This window comes from Dromiciops gliroides, chromosome 1, assembly GCF_019393635.1.
Source record: "Dromiciops gliroides isolate mDroGli1 chromosome 1, mDroGli1.pri, whole genome shotgun sequence".
Taxonomy (NCBI): Eukaryota; Metazoa; Chordata; class Mammalia; order Microbiotheria; family Microbiotheriidae; genus Dromiciops; species Dromiciops gliroides.
Window position 1 is genome coordinate 387,905,128 of NC_057861.1, and position 16,105 is coordinate 387,921,232.

Genomic DNA, 16,105 nt, shown 5'->3' on the forward strand with positions numbered 1-16,105 from the left:
TAGCAAACAGGACAAGTAAGCAGGTAAGTACCCTAACTGTGAGATAAACAAATGCAGCTGTCCCACTCAACAGAGGAGTCAGATTTTGGTAAAGGGGCAAGGAAAACTAAAAGCAAGTTTGTCTTATTAATCCTTGATTGTGTTTCTAAGTGTTGCTTACATCCAAAGTACAGCAAGAGCTAAAACAGCTCTGCATCAAATTTGGCCAATATTATACTTGGTTACAAAGGACATTAGTGATATCCTGAGACTTCAAAAGTATTCACAAGTTCCTCATCATAATCTCATAATATGAAAGAGAATGCCATAAAATGGTAAATTACTTGTAGTCCTACTTACTTTAGTCTTTATTGTACCATTTTTACTATCACTGTCTTTCACTTAGAATACTCTGGGGAAAAACATAAATAATCCTACTTTTAAGTGCTTATTTTTAGAAACTCCTCTTAATTTACAGCTTAGCCACCACTACAGTGAGATACTTGCATCTGCTGCTTTGCCTAATTTCAATTCCACCCAACCAAATGCCCCTTCCAATAATACCAAAGAAGAATCGGTGTGCATGATGGGGTTTTCAGGCCACTGGAGTATAACAAGCACTGAAGTTGAAGCCCAAGGACTTAGGGTCAAATATCACTTCTGACACTGGAGCAGGGTAGTGTCCTGGAGCAGGCCAACTGGCCTTTCATGGTCAGTCTGCTCATGTAAAATGAGAGAGCTGGACTCATCACAACCTCAGATCCAGGACCCTATAACCAGTGTATTCTTTGTTTTTTTTTAATTGCAGGGCAATGAGGGTTAAGTGACTTGCCCAGGGTCACACAGCTAGTGAGTGTCAAGTGTCTGAGGTCATATTTGAACTCAGGTCCTCCTGAATCCAGGGCCAGTGCTTTATCCACTGCACTACCTAGTTGCCCCCTACCAGTACATTTTTTTCTTTGGTGGGGCAATGAGGGTTAAGTGACTTGTCCAGGGTCACACAGCTAGTGTCAAGTGTCTGAGGCTGGATTTGAACTCACGACCTCCTGAATCCAAGGCCAGTGCTTTATCCACGGCACCACCTAGCTGCCCCCCATTCTTAAGGATAATTTACTAAAAAGGACTCAGTTTATTCCTTCCTTGCTGATAGGTTCAAGCCTTAAAAGTTTAAAATTTAAAAAATAAGGAAGTTATAAGGTTATATAAAGTGACAACACTATTTCCTCCAATGCCAATACATGAATAATATTAACAAATATCTCAGTCTAAAGAACATAAGGACAATAAATAAAATGTGAAGCCTGTGAAACACTATATACTTTAAATAGAGGGAAAAAAACTTGGAAGTAAGGGTGAAAACAGGGTTAACCACAGGAAATTGGAAACCCTAGGGGAAACACTTCTAAAACACATCAGTGTGTATTCTAAATACAGTCAAATAGGAACTTAGAATATTATGGGATAAAACAGAAAATGAAGGTTAGGGAAGACTACCATCCTAGTCAGAAGGAACAGATCTCTAAGGAGGTGGGATCAAGGGACTGGGGTTCAAGAGGAGAAAAAGAAGGAATTCGTTTGGCCAATAGCAATGGTGATGAGATTTCCATTTACTTAATTTTCACCATGCTAAGGGTAACTTACCACAAACCATGGTTGCCAGTGGATTTTAAAGAGTGAAAAATACTTGGGTGACACAGGACAATGAATACCACATAAATCTTTGCAACATCTAAATTTCAGTAATTTAAGTAGGTTGATTTTGAAAAACATTGTCATACAAAATGTTTTATGTCAATTTTAAGCACAAAAGGTTACAAGAAGCAAAATAATACCAATGATCTTGCAAAAGAAACATGCAAAAAGAAAATTGGAGCTATAAAGCCTTTGTTTTTTGGACAGACTATAAAAATACTATAGAATTACATTTTAAAAGCAAAGGCAAATTTTAAAAAAAGGCTAGGAAGCAAAACAACAAATCTTTGAAGGCAGACCCACCTAGAACATTCATTATCCTTAATTCCCGCCAGTCCTGCAAAATGTAAGGATAACATACAGGAATGACTCTGGCTTTCAACATCAACACTGTGTCACCATTATAGAATGATAAATACAATGTATTTACTAAGAGACGATTGACATTGTCAAGGTTTTAGTGGGTTCTAGCTAACATAAATATATGTTATGCTTAGAAGAACTAAATTTAAAAAACCAAACTTGTTCCATAAGATCCTACATTGATAGTTATACATACATAAGACACAGTTTTCATTTTGGTCCTCACTTTGTAATGAATTTAATTAACAATATAAATATAGCTAATTATGTCTATTATTACAAGCATCTAAAAATAAGATCTCTTGGTGGATTCAAATTACTGATGTATGAAGCATTTTTTTTCCATTAAAAAAAAATCTACCTGTAGATGAACAATTCTCTGAAATACATCCTCTCTCATGCTCATCTCAATGTCGAAACGAGAAAGTCTTTTGTCAGCTTCTGTACTGGCTGCTCGTACATCTTTGTCTGAGGAGATATGCTGAGGAAAATCCAACATGCTTCTTTCCACTGTTGGCAGAGAAAAATCTTAAGTGATGCTGTACTGGTCCAATGAGTGTTATGCTGAATAAAGTATTTTCTACAAGTGCAAATTATTATTTTAATGTTTGTTTCCCATTTTACATACTTGGGAAGCCTCTCAAAATGATAAGGAAATCACATATATAACATGGTTTCAACATACTGAGATATCATCAACTAATATTCATTTAGCACTTACAAAGGGTAAGGCACTATGCAAGCCCTGCGGATGATAAAAAAGGAATATCAGCTGGTATTTAGCTCTGAAGAGTGTATGATATAGTTAGGGATATCAGGGCAAAACTTTGGCTGCACATCACTCCAAGGGGCCAGTAATAATATGTTGCTCAATAGAAAATGTGCTTACTTCAGAGATTACTGCCAGGTTTATCTTGGAACACTTATATTAGAGGTACCAGGAAATTCAGGGCCCAGCATAAGAGATGTCACAGATATCATTACTATAATGCTTTGCTAGGTGTCATGAATCATTGCATAGCCCGTTTGGCTTTCTAAATATGAAAGCTCCCCAAAGTTCTGTCCTGGGTTCTTTTCCTTCTCTACACACATGCTTTTTCTCTCTAGTTAATCTCATCTAATTCCATGGCTAAATGGTCCAGGTATTTAGTTCACAAATTATCATTTCACCCTGTATGACTGACTGGGATAATGACCACAGACCATAAGAAAACCTGAATTGAAGGGAAAAATCAGTTTAATTTATACATTTGGCATTTGAGGTAACAGAATAGCCAAATAAAAATGTTCAGCAGGTTTGAAGATGTGGGACTGAAATTTAGGAGGGCAGGTAAAATCTAGATGAGAATTAAGCATCTTGTTAGGTGATAATGTTAATCACTACTTACTCCACTCTTTGTAATTTAAGGCTGAAACTTGAACTCGGGACAAAATTCTATAGATAGCTAAAGGACACAGTGGATGGAGCATTGGAACTGCAGTAAGGGAGACCTGAGTTCAAATCATGCCTCACACATATACTAGCTGAGTGACCCTGGTTAAGGGTCACTGAACCTCAGTTTCCTCATTTGTAAAACGGGTTATTGTGAGGCTCAAATAGAAAATATTTGTAAAGTACTTTGTAAACATTAAAGTGTTATCTATTTAATAAAGGCCATTGTTATTAATATTATCATCAGGAGAATAGTGATATATATATATATTTTAATTAATAAAGTATTTTATTTTTTTCCGTTACATGTAAAGATAGTTCTCAACTTTTGTTTATACAAGCTTTACAATTTCAGATTTTTCTCCCTCCCTCCCCCCTCCCTGAGAATAGTGATATTAAAAGATGAGTTTTTGTGTCAAGGAGCTGCCTATGATCACAGAAAGCCCTGAGTAATTTCACAAATGCAATCTAGCCCATACTTTTCCTCTTTTTTAGTTCTGGGGCAAGCTCCATATCCTTTTGTAGTATGTGTCCTAGAGAAATACACACACATATAATTTTATATAAATATATGCATATGAATACACATACATATATGCACATATACACACATGGATAAATATACATACATACACATATATATGTACATATATATATATATATATATATATATATATATATAAATGGGCTTTTTATTCAGTTGTCTGCCATTTGTACACTATGTATCTGTCATTTATGTGATTTTGTTTTTTACTGTGTATGTTAGTTATTAAGCAAGTCTCTTTGGGATGATTTATAAGTCTCATTAAGGAGGCCCTGTAGTATCATTTATAAAAAAAAAAAGCCATTGATAGGTTCCTACCATTTATTTATTTAATTAATTATTCATTCATTCATTTTTTTTCCTTTTTTTTTTTTAGTGAGGCAATTGGGGTTAAGTGACTTGCCCAGGGTCACACAGCTAGTAAGTGTTAAGTGTCTGAGGCCAGATTTGAACTCTGGTACTCCTGATTCCAGGGCCGGTGCTCTATCCACTGTGTCACCTAGCTGCTCCCCATTCATTTATTTTTGCAGGGCAATGACAGTTAAGTAACTTGCCAAGGTCACACAGCCAGTAAGTGTCAAGTGTCTGAGGCTGGATTTGAACTCAGGTCCTCCTGAATCCATGGAGGGCTGGTGCTTTATCCACCGGGCCACCTAGCTGCCCTGGTTCCTATCATTTATAGAGTTCTTCCATTTTGACCTATATAGGACAACCTCAATAGCCACCTCAACCACCTCAACAACAAACATTTCCTTATCTGCAGTTACTATCAGTAACCTTATCAGTTATTCTTGTATGATCTTGGCCTATGCACAGGAGGTACAGTGTTGGAGAATAGACTCTAAGGTAGTTTGGGAGGGAGGGCATTAGTTGTAGGGAGGAATCAGGAAAGGACTCATACATAATATGGTGCTTGAGCTCCTTGCAAAGGAAAAGAAGGTCTCTCTGAGGTAGAAGTAAGGAGGAAGAGTGTTCCAGGCATAGGAGATGGATGGGGGCAAAGGTACAGAGAGACAGAATGTCTTGTGTGAGGCAAAGAGAAAAGGCTAATTTGACTAGATCATAGAGTATAGGATGGGAAGCAATGTCCAGCAAGCCTAGAAAGATAAGTTGGGGCCAAGTTGTATATAAATAGAATTTATATTTTGTCCTAGAGGCAATAGGAAGCCACTGGAGTTGTTTAAGTAGGAGTCACGTGGTCAGATCCGCATGCTGTGAAAATTACTTTGGCAGCCATGTATGAGACAGATTGGAATGATGACAGGCAGGGCAGGAAGACCAATTAGAAGGCTGTTGCACTAATCTAGGCAAGAAGTGATGAAGGTCTAAATTAAGGTGGTAACTGTGTAAGTAGAGAGAAGGGGTCAGATGTGAGAGATATGCAGGTAGAAATGGTAAGATTTAGCAACTGATTGGAGATGTGGAGTGAGGGAGAGTGAGGAGCACAAGATAATGTAGAGATTTCAAACATGGAAGAATGGAAGATGATGATAATAACAAGGGAAATAGAGATGTTTGGAAGATAGGAGTGTTAATGGGGAAAGATAATGAGTTTTGTTTTATATATATTAAGTAGAAGACATATTTGTGGAATATCCAATTTGAAATGTCCATCAGAACACCAGTGATATGGATTTTTTGTTTGTTTGGTTTTTTGGTGGGGCAATGAGGGATAAGTGACTTGCCCAGGGTCACACAGCTAGTAAGTATCAAGTGTCTGAGACCAAATTTGAACTCAGGTCCTCCTGAATCCAGGGCTGATGCTTTATCTACTGTGCCACCTAGCTGCCCCTACCAATGATATGGAACTGAAGTTCAGGGGAGAGAATGGATGTGGATATGTTGATCTGGACATAACCATCTGCAAAGAGATGAGATCTGATGAGGTTACCAAGAGAGATAGTATATAGGAACCAGAGAAGAGGGTCCAGGACACAATGTTGTGGAAAATCCACATTTAGGGGCCATGATGTGGGTGATAACTCAGGAAAGGGAGACTGGGAAGCAGGTAGACAGGATGGGAGCCTTGAGAGAGGAATGTCATGAAAATCCAGAGAAGAGAAGAGTATTGAGGTATAAATGTCCAATGCAGCAGATAGCCTGAAAAGGATGTGGACTTTAAAATGATTGTCATATTTGGCAATTAGGGATCGCTAGCTTTGGAAAGAGCAGTTTCAATTGAGGGATGCGGTCAAAAGTCTGATTGCAGAGTTGAGAAGTGAACAGAGAGGAGGAAATGGAGTTAGTGTAGACAACTTTTCCCAAGGAGTTTAACTAACTAAACCTGTGAACAATCTTGGGTTGATTTGACTGGTTACTAAATAAAAAAAAGAAAAAAGAAAAAAAATAACTTAGGGGCAGCTAGGTGGCACAGCTGATAAAGCACTGGCCCTGGATTCAGGAGGACCTGAGTTCAAATCTGGCCTCAGACACTTGACACTTACTAGCTGTGTGACCCTGGGCAAGTCACTTAACCCTCATTGCCCTAAATTTAAAAAAAGGAAAAAAAAAAAAGATTTGACTGGTTAGGTCCCCTGTCCAGGTCATTGTTCTCTTCACTTCTGTTTTTCTTTTTCTATTCTGTAAGGTGATATTCCTTGAAATCTTCTGCCATCTTCCTCTGTAATGTTTACAATTAAGCTTGCCTTCTAAACTAGCACTGACTTTGGTTTCCATGTCTCCCTGCCTTGCAAGGAGATAAATTTGGCGGGTGCAGGGCTGAAGTAGCTTCTAGGCTCTTTCTCCTGCTTACTTAAGGACTGTGCCACATCAGTTAAACTTCTTAGGGAAATGATGGTAATCAAGGTCGATGTCTTTTCTTTTATCTTATTTTGAGGGGTTTTTTTTAAAGCATCAACAACTTGTTTAAATATGATCTGTTCTAATTGCTAGGGATGTTATCTCTTCTCTATCTTTTCACCTCTGGTATAATCAGGTGTTGGTATGACTATACATAGACAGTTGATTCAGAAATGACTTCTATATTAGTAACCATTGGTTTCCTGCCTGTTCAGATAATCAGTTTCATTTGTGTGTGTGTGTGATGCTGTTTGTTGCTTACAATGTCTAATGCCTTCAGACTCACTTCTGGAAAATGGTATCCATGAAAAATATATGAGATTTTTGAGTTCCCTACTAGGCTTTGGTCTCTTTTCTGTTTTAAACTTGAACCATAACTTCCAAGATGATTTTCACTCTTGACCTTTGGAAAGGGCCAAGGAAAGAATTTTTTTGGTTCATTTTTAAGAAGCAGAAGATGAAGATTTAGTGAAAGACTGAGGAGGATGTGTCACTCATACAGGAGAACCATGAGACTTCAATGTCATGGAAGCCAAGGGAAAAGATATCATAGTGGATGAGAATTTAAAAAACCAAACAAACCCACAAAACAACAACCCAGCAACAATGAATTTGGTGATAAAATCAGTGACTAGGGAGTTCATTAGAGTGGTGGTAATGAGAGTCCAGGTAGAAATGGTTAAGGAATGAATGGGAGGTAAGACAGTGAAGGCAGAGAATACAGATTAATTATTCTATAAGCTTGGTGATGGAAGGGAAAAATTAGAATCACTTGGAGAATCAGGGTCAAGGGACAGTGAGGGGAGATCTGAACATAGGAAGAATGGAATTGGTAGAGAGGGATAGACTGAATACAAATGAGACAGAGTTATATTATTTGTGGATCAATGTCCTAGAACCAATGGATTACACTGTATACCATGACATTTCAATATGATCTTAAAGTATTTGTTACCAATGACTTCTGCATGTGTGATATAACCTTTGGAAGAGAATGAGGATTGATTTACATCATCTAACTAAAATATATCCAGGAAAATATCTTACGTACCCCTTTGGTGAATTTATTTTTCAGTTTTTATTTTATTTTTTGCTTTTTTTTTTTGGTAAATTGTAAGGCATCCCTTCATTTGTGATATCATCCTCATCCTTTTATTTCCATATCAAGGTGTAAATTGAACTATACATGCTGTATCTTGTTAATGGTAATGGTAATAACATATTCTATTATTACAATATAGGCCCATACCTGCTAGAAGACCTTAGCCACTAATATGTTTTCTCACCTACTTTTCTCAACTATAATTAACTGTATAATAATTACATGTATAATAATACATGGTAAAAAGCCTGTAATGTCTGCATCCTTGTGCCTAATATTAAAGTATACAAAGTCACAATTGCAGAAATAAATAAATAAAGTGATTATTGGCCCCATGCAATGATATGCAGACAAAGGTCTTTACTGGGTCTGATTTTTGGATGAGGAATTATTTATTATAAGCTTGGCTTCTGACCCTTAATATGTGAATGACCTATGATCACACAGCACATTTGTGTCATACATTCTTTTTTTTTTTTAAATAAGTTTTTTGGGTTTTGGTGAGGCATTTGGGGTTAAGTGACTTGCCCAGGGTCACACAGCTAGTAAGTGTCAAGGATCTAAGTCCGGATTTGAACTCAGGTACTCCTGACTCCAGGGCCAGTGCTCTATCCACTGCGCCACCTAGCTGCCCTTGTGTCATACATTCTTGCACTTGATTAGAAAGACTCTTCTCCAGTGGACTCTAAAGTAATGATCTTCCATGCCACCCCTATGAGATAAATTCATGAAGTAATCCTGACTAAATGCTGTGGTAAAATCCATCTTATAGTATATACATTGAGAGAAAAAGCACTTATTAGGTGCTAATTGTCTGACAGGCAGTGTGCCAAGTGTTGGTGATATAATTCTAAGCAAGCAAGATAGTCTCAAGTCCTCAAGGAGCTTACAGAAGACAATATATCTCAAGGGCAGAGTTCAGAGTGTTTTGAGGATCAGATGAGATGAAATTTGTAAAGCACATAGTAGGTACTTAATAAATGCTTGTTTTCTTCCTTCTTTCCTTCCTTTCACTCTCTCCAAAATGCAAAATAAGTAAAACTCATACATCTAAAATATGGAGAAATTCCAAAAAGTAGAGATCTCTCAAAAAGGGAAATAATCAAACAAGTATTTGTTAAGTACCTACTATACCAAGTGCTTTACAAATATCTTCTCTTTTGATCCTCACAACAACCCTGGGAGGTAGATGTTATTATGATTGCCATTATACAGTTGAAAAAACTGAGGCAGGCAGAGGCTAAGTCTGAAGTAAAGTCTTCCTGACTCAAGCTCAGGACTCTATCCACGGTACCACCCAGCTGCCTTAGAAGAACCACAACTTTGTCTAGATACATAACAAATACAACCCTTATTAATGCCTTTATGATATCATTGTAAATATCTGAGTAAATGAACCATTGCTAGGCATCACCACATTGTGATGATTAGGATATTAAGATCTTATTAAGTATAAACTCATTCTCCCTTCCAAAGAAAGAATAAAATACAGATTATCAAGCCCAATATGCATAATATTCATTTAAAAGCATGTGGTTAATAATACAATTAAGACTTTGATTGGATTTTTTGACATTAACTTAAAAAAATTAAAAGGGAAGCTAAATAGATCATGATCTCAAATCAGTAACATAAACAGGCACAGACAAATTTAGAAATGATTTTAAATAAACAATAATGTTGAAAAGATATTCCTTATCTTATTCACAAAGAACTAGTTGAAACTAGAATTTGCTTTCACTGCTGAAATGGGTAGTCAAGAACATGGACACCCAACATCCTACATTAGGTATTTGTGATGTTGAAAGACTGTAGGAGATGGCTAAGAGCTGTTATGATTGAATTTTGAACTTGGGTCCAGGAGGTGAAAGTTAGTTGTCTTTTTTTTTTTTTTAATTGCTTAAGAAGTTATGCTTGGTTCAAACTTATCAACTACAGGCATATTGCTTGCAGCCTCAAATCTAGAGAGAAATTGGAAAGAAAATCACCAAACTAAAAAGTCTAAAAAATGAAGAAGCTGGCAAAACAGAACACAAGACAATTGAATACAAAGTGATTAGCTAACTATTGTGTAAAAAAAAACACCTATAAAGTCCCAACTATTATTTACTTATTGTTGTAAATTCAGTTTCCCCCTAGGCTAGGGACCTGTCTCTGTCATGGTCTCCTTTGGCAGTCTGGTGAAGCAGAAATGGACTCCTTTCAGAATGATGTTGCATGTAATAACATACATAGGATTATAAAGAAAACCAATTATATTGAAATATGGTTACCAAAATATTTAAAAAGCAAATCTTAACAGGTTAAAGAATAGGTTAAGAACCTCTGACCTCAAGAAAGGCATGCTCCTTGAGACCCATTTTGCCTATTGATCCCCAGTGTAAGCACAGTGGCTTCTACAGATTTGGTGCTGACCAGATTTTTGTTGAGTTCAATTTAAAATGCTTTGTTACATTCTAAATACTCTGTTTTGTGAATAACATAATGGGTTATAAAGATAAAACAATATGCCCTATTGCACTGATACTCACCTGCATATTTCACTTCTAAATCTGCGAGAGCCTGCAAACTATTCTCGTATGTCACTTTCTCGATATCAAGCATTCCAACAGTGTCATACACCTGCTTGGTTTGTTGTATGAGCTCATCAGTTCTTGCTTTAATTTGTTCTGGTGACAAATCCCACTTCAAAAAGTTTTTTTTGGTTGCTGAAGATGAAGACCTCAGTTGAAGAGGGGACATAATATCTTTTCCTAAAGTCATTCTTAAGAAAATCCTGGAACCACCAGCTCTGAAAAAGATTGAGAAAATAACTGTAATTAGGTCACAGGATCATAAGAGCAGGCACAGATGAGGAAACTGGATCCAAGCATGGTGAAATAATTTGTTCAAGCTCAAACAAAAAAAAGAGTCAGAGTTGGGATCTGAATCCAGAACCTCAGACTCCAGTCCTTTCCTCATACCATGTTTGTTGGCACTGTCTTTATAGTCCAAATGCCCAAGCAACAATGCTTGCCTCCTCACTAAATTAAGAAATAAAACAGATATAAATGAACATAATTCTTTTATATGGAAAGGGACAATGTTTTTTTTAATACTTCCATCTGTATTCAGGTACCATCAATTCTTTCTCTGTAGATGGATTGCATTTTTCATAAGTCTTTCAGAGTTGTCTTGGATCATTGCATTGCTGAAAATAATTAAGTCATTCTCAGCAGATCATTTTACAATATTGCAGTTATTTTGTATACAGTACATTTCAATTTGCATCAACTCATGTAAGTCTTTCCAGGTTTTTCTGATAGCATCCTGCTCATCTTTTTATTTCTTTAATAGTAAACTACATTTACATAGTACTTTAAAGGGAGTTTCCTTACAAAACACCATTAGGTTGATTTTTGCAACAATAACAGCTAACATTTATATTGTACCTTATACTTGACAAAGAATTTTCTTCACAATAGCCCAGCAAAGTAAGTACCACCACCATCATCATCATCTTACATTGCTCTTGCCTCTGCTTCAAATTTTCCCCCAGTTACTATTGCTGTGTTTCTCTCCATCCTATTTGTTTCCCATGATATTTACTCTATTTTCTATCTTCTTTTACCCTATCCCTCCTCAAAAGTGTTTTGTTTCTGACTACCCCTCCCCCAATCTGCCCTCCCTTCCTTCATCCCTCCCCTCTTATCCCCTTCCCCTCAGGGCAAGACCCACTTGAGTGTGTATGTTATTTCCTCTTTGAGCCAGTTCCTTTTTTTTTTTTTTTAATTTTAGCGAGGCAATTGGGGTTAAGTGACTTGCCCAGGGTCACACAGCTAGTAAGTGTTAAGTGTCTGAGGCCGCATTTGAACTCAGGTCCTCCTGACTCCAGGGCCGGTCCTAGCTGCCCCTTTGAGCCAGTTCTGATGAGAGTAAGGCTCATTCACTCCCCCCTGCTCCTCCTTATTTCCCCCTCCACTCCATAAGCTTTTTCTTGCTTCTTGATAGGGGCAATGATTGAAAATTTTTTTTAAAAATTGAACTTAATAAATACCAAATAAGATGAGCATTCCCATTTGGAAGAACAGGAAAACAAAATCCTTCTATCAAATATGCAGTCAAGCAAAACCAATCCCCACTTGGCCACATCCAAAACTATATGTCTCCTCCGACACCCTGAGTTCATTGCCAGAAGGTGAGTAGCATGTTGCATCAAGATCCTCTAATGATTGCAATGATCAGAGTTCTCAAGGCTTTCTCGGTTGTCTTTTTTTTAAGTTCATTTTTAGCATCAATAGCCTTCCAATGAAGCTCTATGCTCTTTGAAACATGGAATGCCACCGTCACTGAAGGATCAAAATTGCTGTTCACCCAAAGGGTGATGGAGAAATGCATGATGGGTAAAAATACCCATGACCAATAAAGACACAAATGGGAAAAGTAGTGTAAAAGATACCATCAAGGAAGTAAATGACAGAAGGAGGGGCCTGGTTTATAGAGCAGTGGTGAGGGCTAACAAATGGATCATTTTTGTGCTGCACTGGTGCCCATGTAATGGGTTTTTTTGTTGTTGGTTTTTCTTTTGTGCCCATGTAATGTTAATGAGACCTGGAGGAAGGCCTCCAGCACAATGGATGGATCTCCAGTGGATGATTTATGGGAAGCCATGCATATAAAAGAACAGGATCTAAAAGGTGAGGTTCAGTAATGCATGTACCATTGCAGTCAGGGTGGCGCTCACATGTCTGAGACCCCAGATATCCTGGAATTTTGAAGGATAAGTTTCTCTTCCACTAACTTAACCAAGTTCCAATCTAACATATATGCTTGGGAAACTGAATCAATTGGAACCCAGCCATTGTGAGCATGCACAATTGTAGCATACACAGGTATTCCTGCTAAAGACTTTCCTGTCTAATTACTGAGTAGTGGGGGAAAAAAGGCCTTTTCAACTGCTTCCTGAACTGGAACTGGGCATGCAATCAAAAAACTCCCATGGAAGCAAACTCCTCTCTTTTTCCTTCTTCCCTGTGCTTAAATGAGGAGACAATAACTATTGTAAACTACTGGGTGGAGAGAGCACCAGGGACCTACTCTCCCATTAGGATCAACATAGAACAAAACAAACAAACAAACAAAAAACTCCCATAGCATCAAGTGCTAATAGTCCTGCTTCTGTCCCTGCTCTATTCTTCGCTGCCTTGGGTGGAGGGGTATTGGAAACAGAAAGGGCTACATTATGTCTTTATGCCAGATTCTGTGCCAGAGTTTACTAGCTGCCAAACCCAGTGAGGAGGAAGCTGCTTGACTCAGCAAAGTAATAGATTAATGGTTGGTTGGTAGTGTTTGTCTTTTTTTTTTTTTTTTGCGGGGCAATGAGGGTTGTGACTTGCCCAGGGTCACGCAGCTAGTATGTGTCAAGTGTCTGAGACTGTGTCCTTCATTCTTCTTTTGTTTGTTTGTTTTTTGGTGAGGCAATTGGGGTTAAATGACTTGCCCAGGGTCACACAGCTAGTAAGTGTCAAGTATCTGAGGCCAGATTTGAACTTCAATCCAGGGCCAGTGCTCTATCCACTGTGTCACCTAGCTGCTCCTCCCCCCCCCCCCTTCATTCTCGAAGAAAACCATGACAGATGTCATGACTTGCACTGAATTTTAAGTGAGGAAGGGCTGTTCAAAGTCAACAGCCTCGCTCTCTCCTCCAGAACCATCTGGGTCAGTGGCAAGATATACATCAGGAAGACTGGAGATGGCTCTGAATGTTTAAGGCAATTTGGGTTAAGTGACTTGCCCAGGGCCACACAGCTAGTAAGTGTCTGAGGTCAAATTTGAACTCAGGTCCTCCCAACTTCAGGGCCAGTGATCTATCTACTCTGCCACCTACTTGCCCCAATAGATTAATAACAGCTAAGAGCAAACAACTCATTCATTGGCTATGCCATATTTGGGAATTAATTTGGCAAGGTACATTTTTTTAAGGAACTGCTTTAAGTTTGAACCCACTTCCCCCAAGGACCAAAGTGGTTTGGAGAGTGTGCCCTAGGTGGGAGAGTGTACAACTGGGTGGGATATATATTTTGATTCTTGCTGCATTTGTTTAGTAAATATTGATGTTGATTGGTTACATGGTAATGGGGAGCTAATCACTAGGTCAATCATTAATATAAGGGAGATACTAAATATGATGGAGGAGGAAAAAAGGGGTTAACAGATAAACTGAGGCTTGAGTCCTTATTAATAGTACCTAAAAGGGTTAACAGAGAAACTAAGGTTTGTGTTCATACAGTAACCCAGAAGGTTTGTTCTCATCAACCCTCACCATCAACAGACAGTAACCAGGGACCATTAACCATTAATAGCCATTAATATTTCTAGATGACAGGCCACCCATAAACCAGATCTTAAAAGGTATCTTAAACACAGAGACCCTCTGGCTTTGACAAGTTTAAGCTTGTCTTTAGGAACATGGGCAGAGAAGGCCAACTGTGTCCTTAGGTTCACCTTATGATGTGTAAACCCCCAAAACACACCTCCAAGGAAAAAGGTACCCTCCTTGGGCATTGTCTTAGGACCCCAGGAAGTCCAAATGAGGATAAGACCTCTCAAAGACCTCCTTAAGGAGGAGATTAAGATAATGAGGAGATAACCTACTTTTTCTCACTATAAATAAAACCATTTTCATCCCCCTATTGGCGACACCTCTCTCCTTTGGGTGATTCTCCCTGTGGTCAGCACAGTATTTTTGTTTGTTTGTTTTTTGTTTTTTGTATTTCAGGGCAATGGGGGTTAAGTGACTTGCCCAGGGTCACACAGCTAGTAAGTGTCAAGTGTCTGAGGCCAGATTTGAACTCAGGTCTTTCTGAATCCAGGGCCGATGCTTTATCCACTGCGCCACCTAGCCGCCCCTGCACAGTATTTTAATAAAACTTGGGAAACTGAGTCACTGAGTCTTCTAATTCTTTGGGACATCTCACTATCCATTTGAAAATCCATCCCCACTACAAATATAACTGGTGATTGAAATTAGGGAACAACACACCAAAATGGGTGCTCAAGCCTATAGCATTGGAGAAACGCCCCCCCCCCCCCCCACACACTTTTCAGGGGTACTCATAGAACCGTAAGAGAAGATTTAGCTACCCTTGTTCTGGGAACCTGATCATGAACCTGGGAACATGGGGGAAGGGAAAAGAGGAACAGGAAAGGAGAAAAGGGAAAGGGGAAAGGGGAAGAAAGAAAGCACGAGGCACAGTGCTAAGTGCTAACAGGGTAAGTCCAGAGTCTTGTTCCATGTACATATGTGAATTCTAAATAGACAAAGGTTTTCTTTTCAAGTTGAGCAGCTATTCAACACAACTACCAACTACCAAAATTCTATGGAAACAACAATAACATTTTGAATTTTAAGGCAAGGAAAAGAGACTGACAGCTGAAGTTATCATCAGCAGTTATCTGACAAACATCAGCAGCAAAAAGAAAAAGTAAATTAGAAATGTAAATTTAAATAGATGATTTGGAATTCTGATTGAAGTTTGGCTGTACTCTACGCAACATTTCACCCCAGGAGTACAAGTTTTATGGTCTAAGCTGACTTTTCCCAGGACAGCCTCCATCTGTGGTAATTTCACTCCTACCATGTATGTAATTTTGATTATGATACAAACATCTGATTTTTATTTAGCTATCCTAGTGAAGGAATGACTACTTCCACCTTTACTACAGAGACAGACTGATCACAGCCCTGTTTCTGAATTTATTACCTTCACATTCAAAAAGCAGCGCCTTTCTGAATTTATTAACGAGTTTTATAAAGTTTTATACAGGGGAAAAAGAACAATTTTGAAAGCACTTTTCCTCCTAGTTACTAGTTTAAAAAACAAGAAAACACTAGCTGTGTGACTCTGGGCAAGTCACTTAACCCCAATTGCCTTACCCCCCCCCCCCAAAAACAAAACAAAACTCCAAAAGACAAAGAAATCATTTTCCCTCTTCACAGAAAACTTTCGTTTCCTTTCTCTGGGGTTTTTGGTGTGGTTTTTTTCCCCTCTGATTCCTTCTTTTCTCATTTTCTTGTGGTAAAAGACTGAGCTTATCCCCTTAAGGACTTATCCTTCCACTTACAAAATGATCTGGAGGGAAAAAAAGGAGTCCAACCAAGTTTCTATTTAAAACACTTCCACCTGTTTGTCTCTCTTGTCTCAAGTTTATTCCT

The 16,105-nt window shown here is 38.2% G+C and overlaps 1 protein-coding gene across 4 annotated transcripts in view; it reads right to left on the reverse strand.

Moving 5' to 3' along the window:
- The window catches only part of NLN (neurolysin), a 138,158-nt gene that overhangs the window by 80,644 nt on the left and 41,409 nt on the right, over positions 1 to 16,105 (reverse strand). For all 4 annotated transcript variants that reach the window (XM_043976921.1, XM_043976918.1, XM_043976919.1 and 1 more), the window contains 2 exons: positions 10,443 to 10,702; positions 2,396 to 2,544 (listed from right to left, as the gene is read on the reverse strand). In XM_043976921.1, coding sequence (XP_043832856.1) covers positions 2,396 to 2,544; positions 10,443 to 10,674 — 381 coding nt within the window. In that variant the 5' untranslated portion in view covers positions 10,675 to 10,702. The remainder of the gene's footprint in view (positions 1 to 2,395; positions 2,545 to 10,442; positions 10,703 to 16,105) is intronic.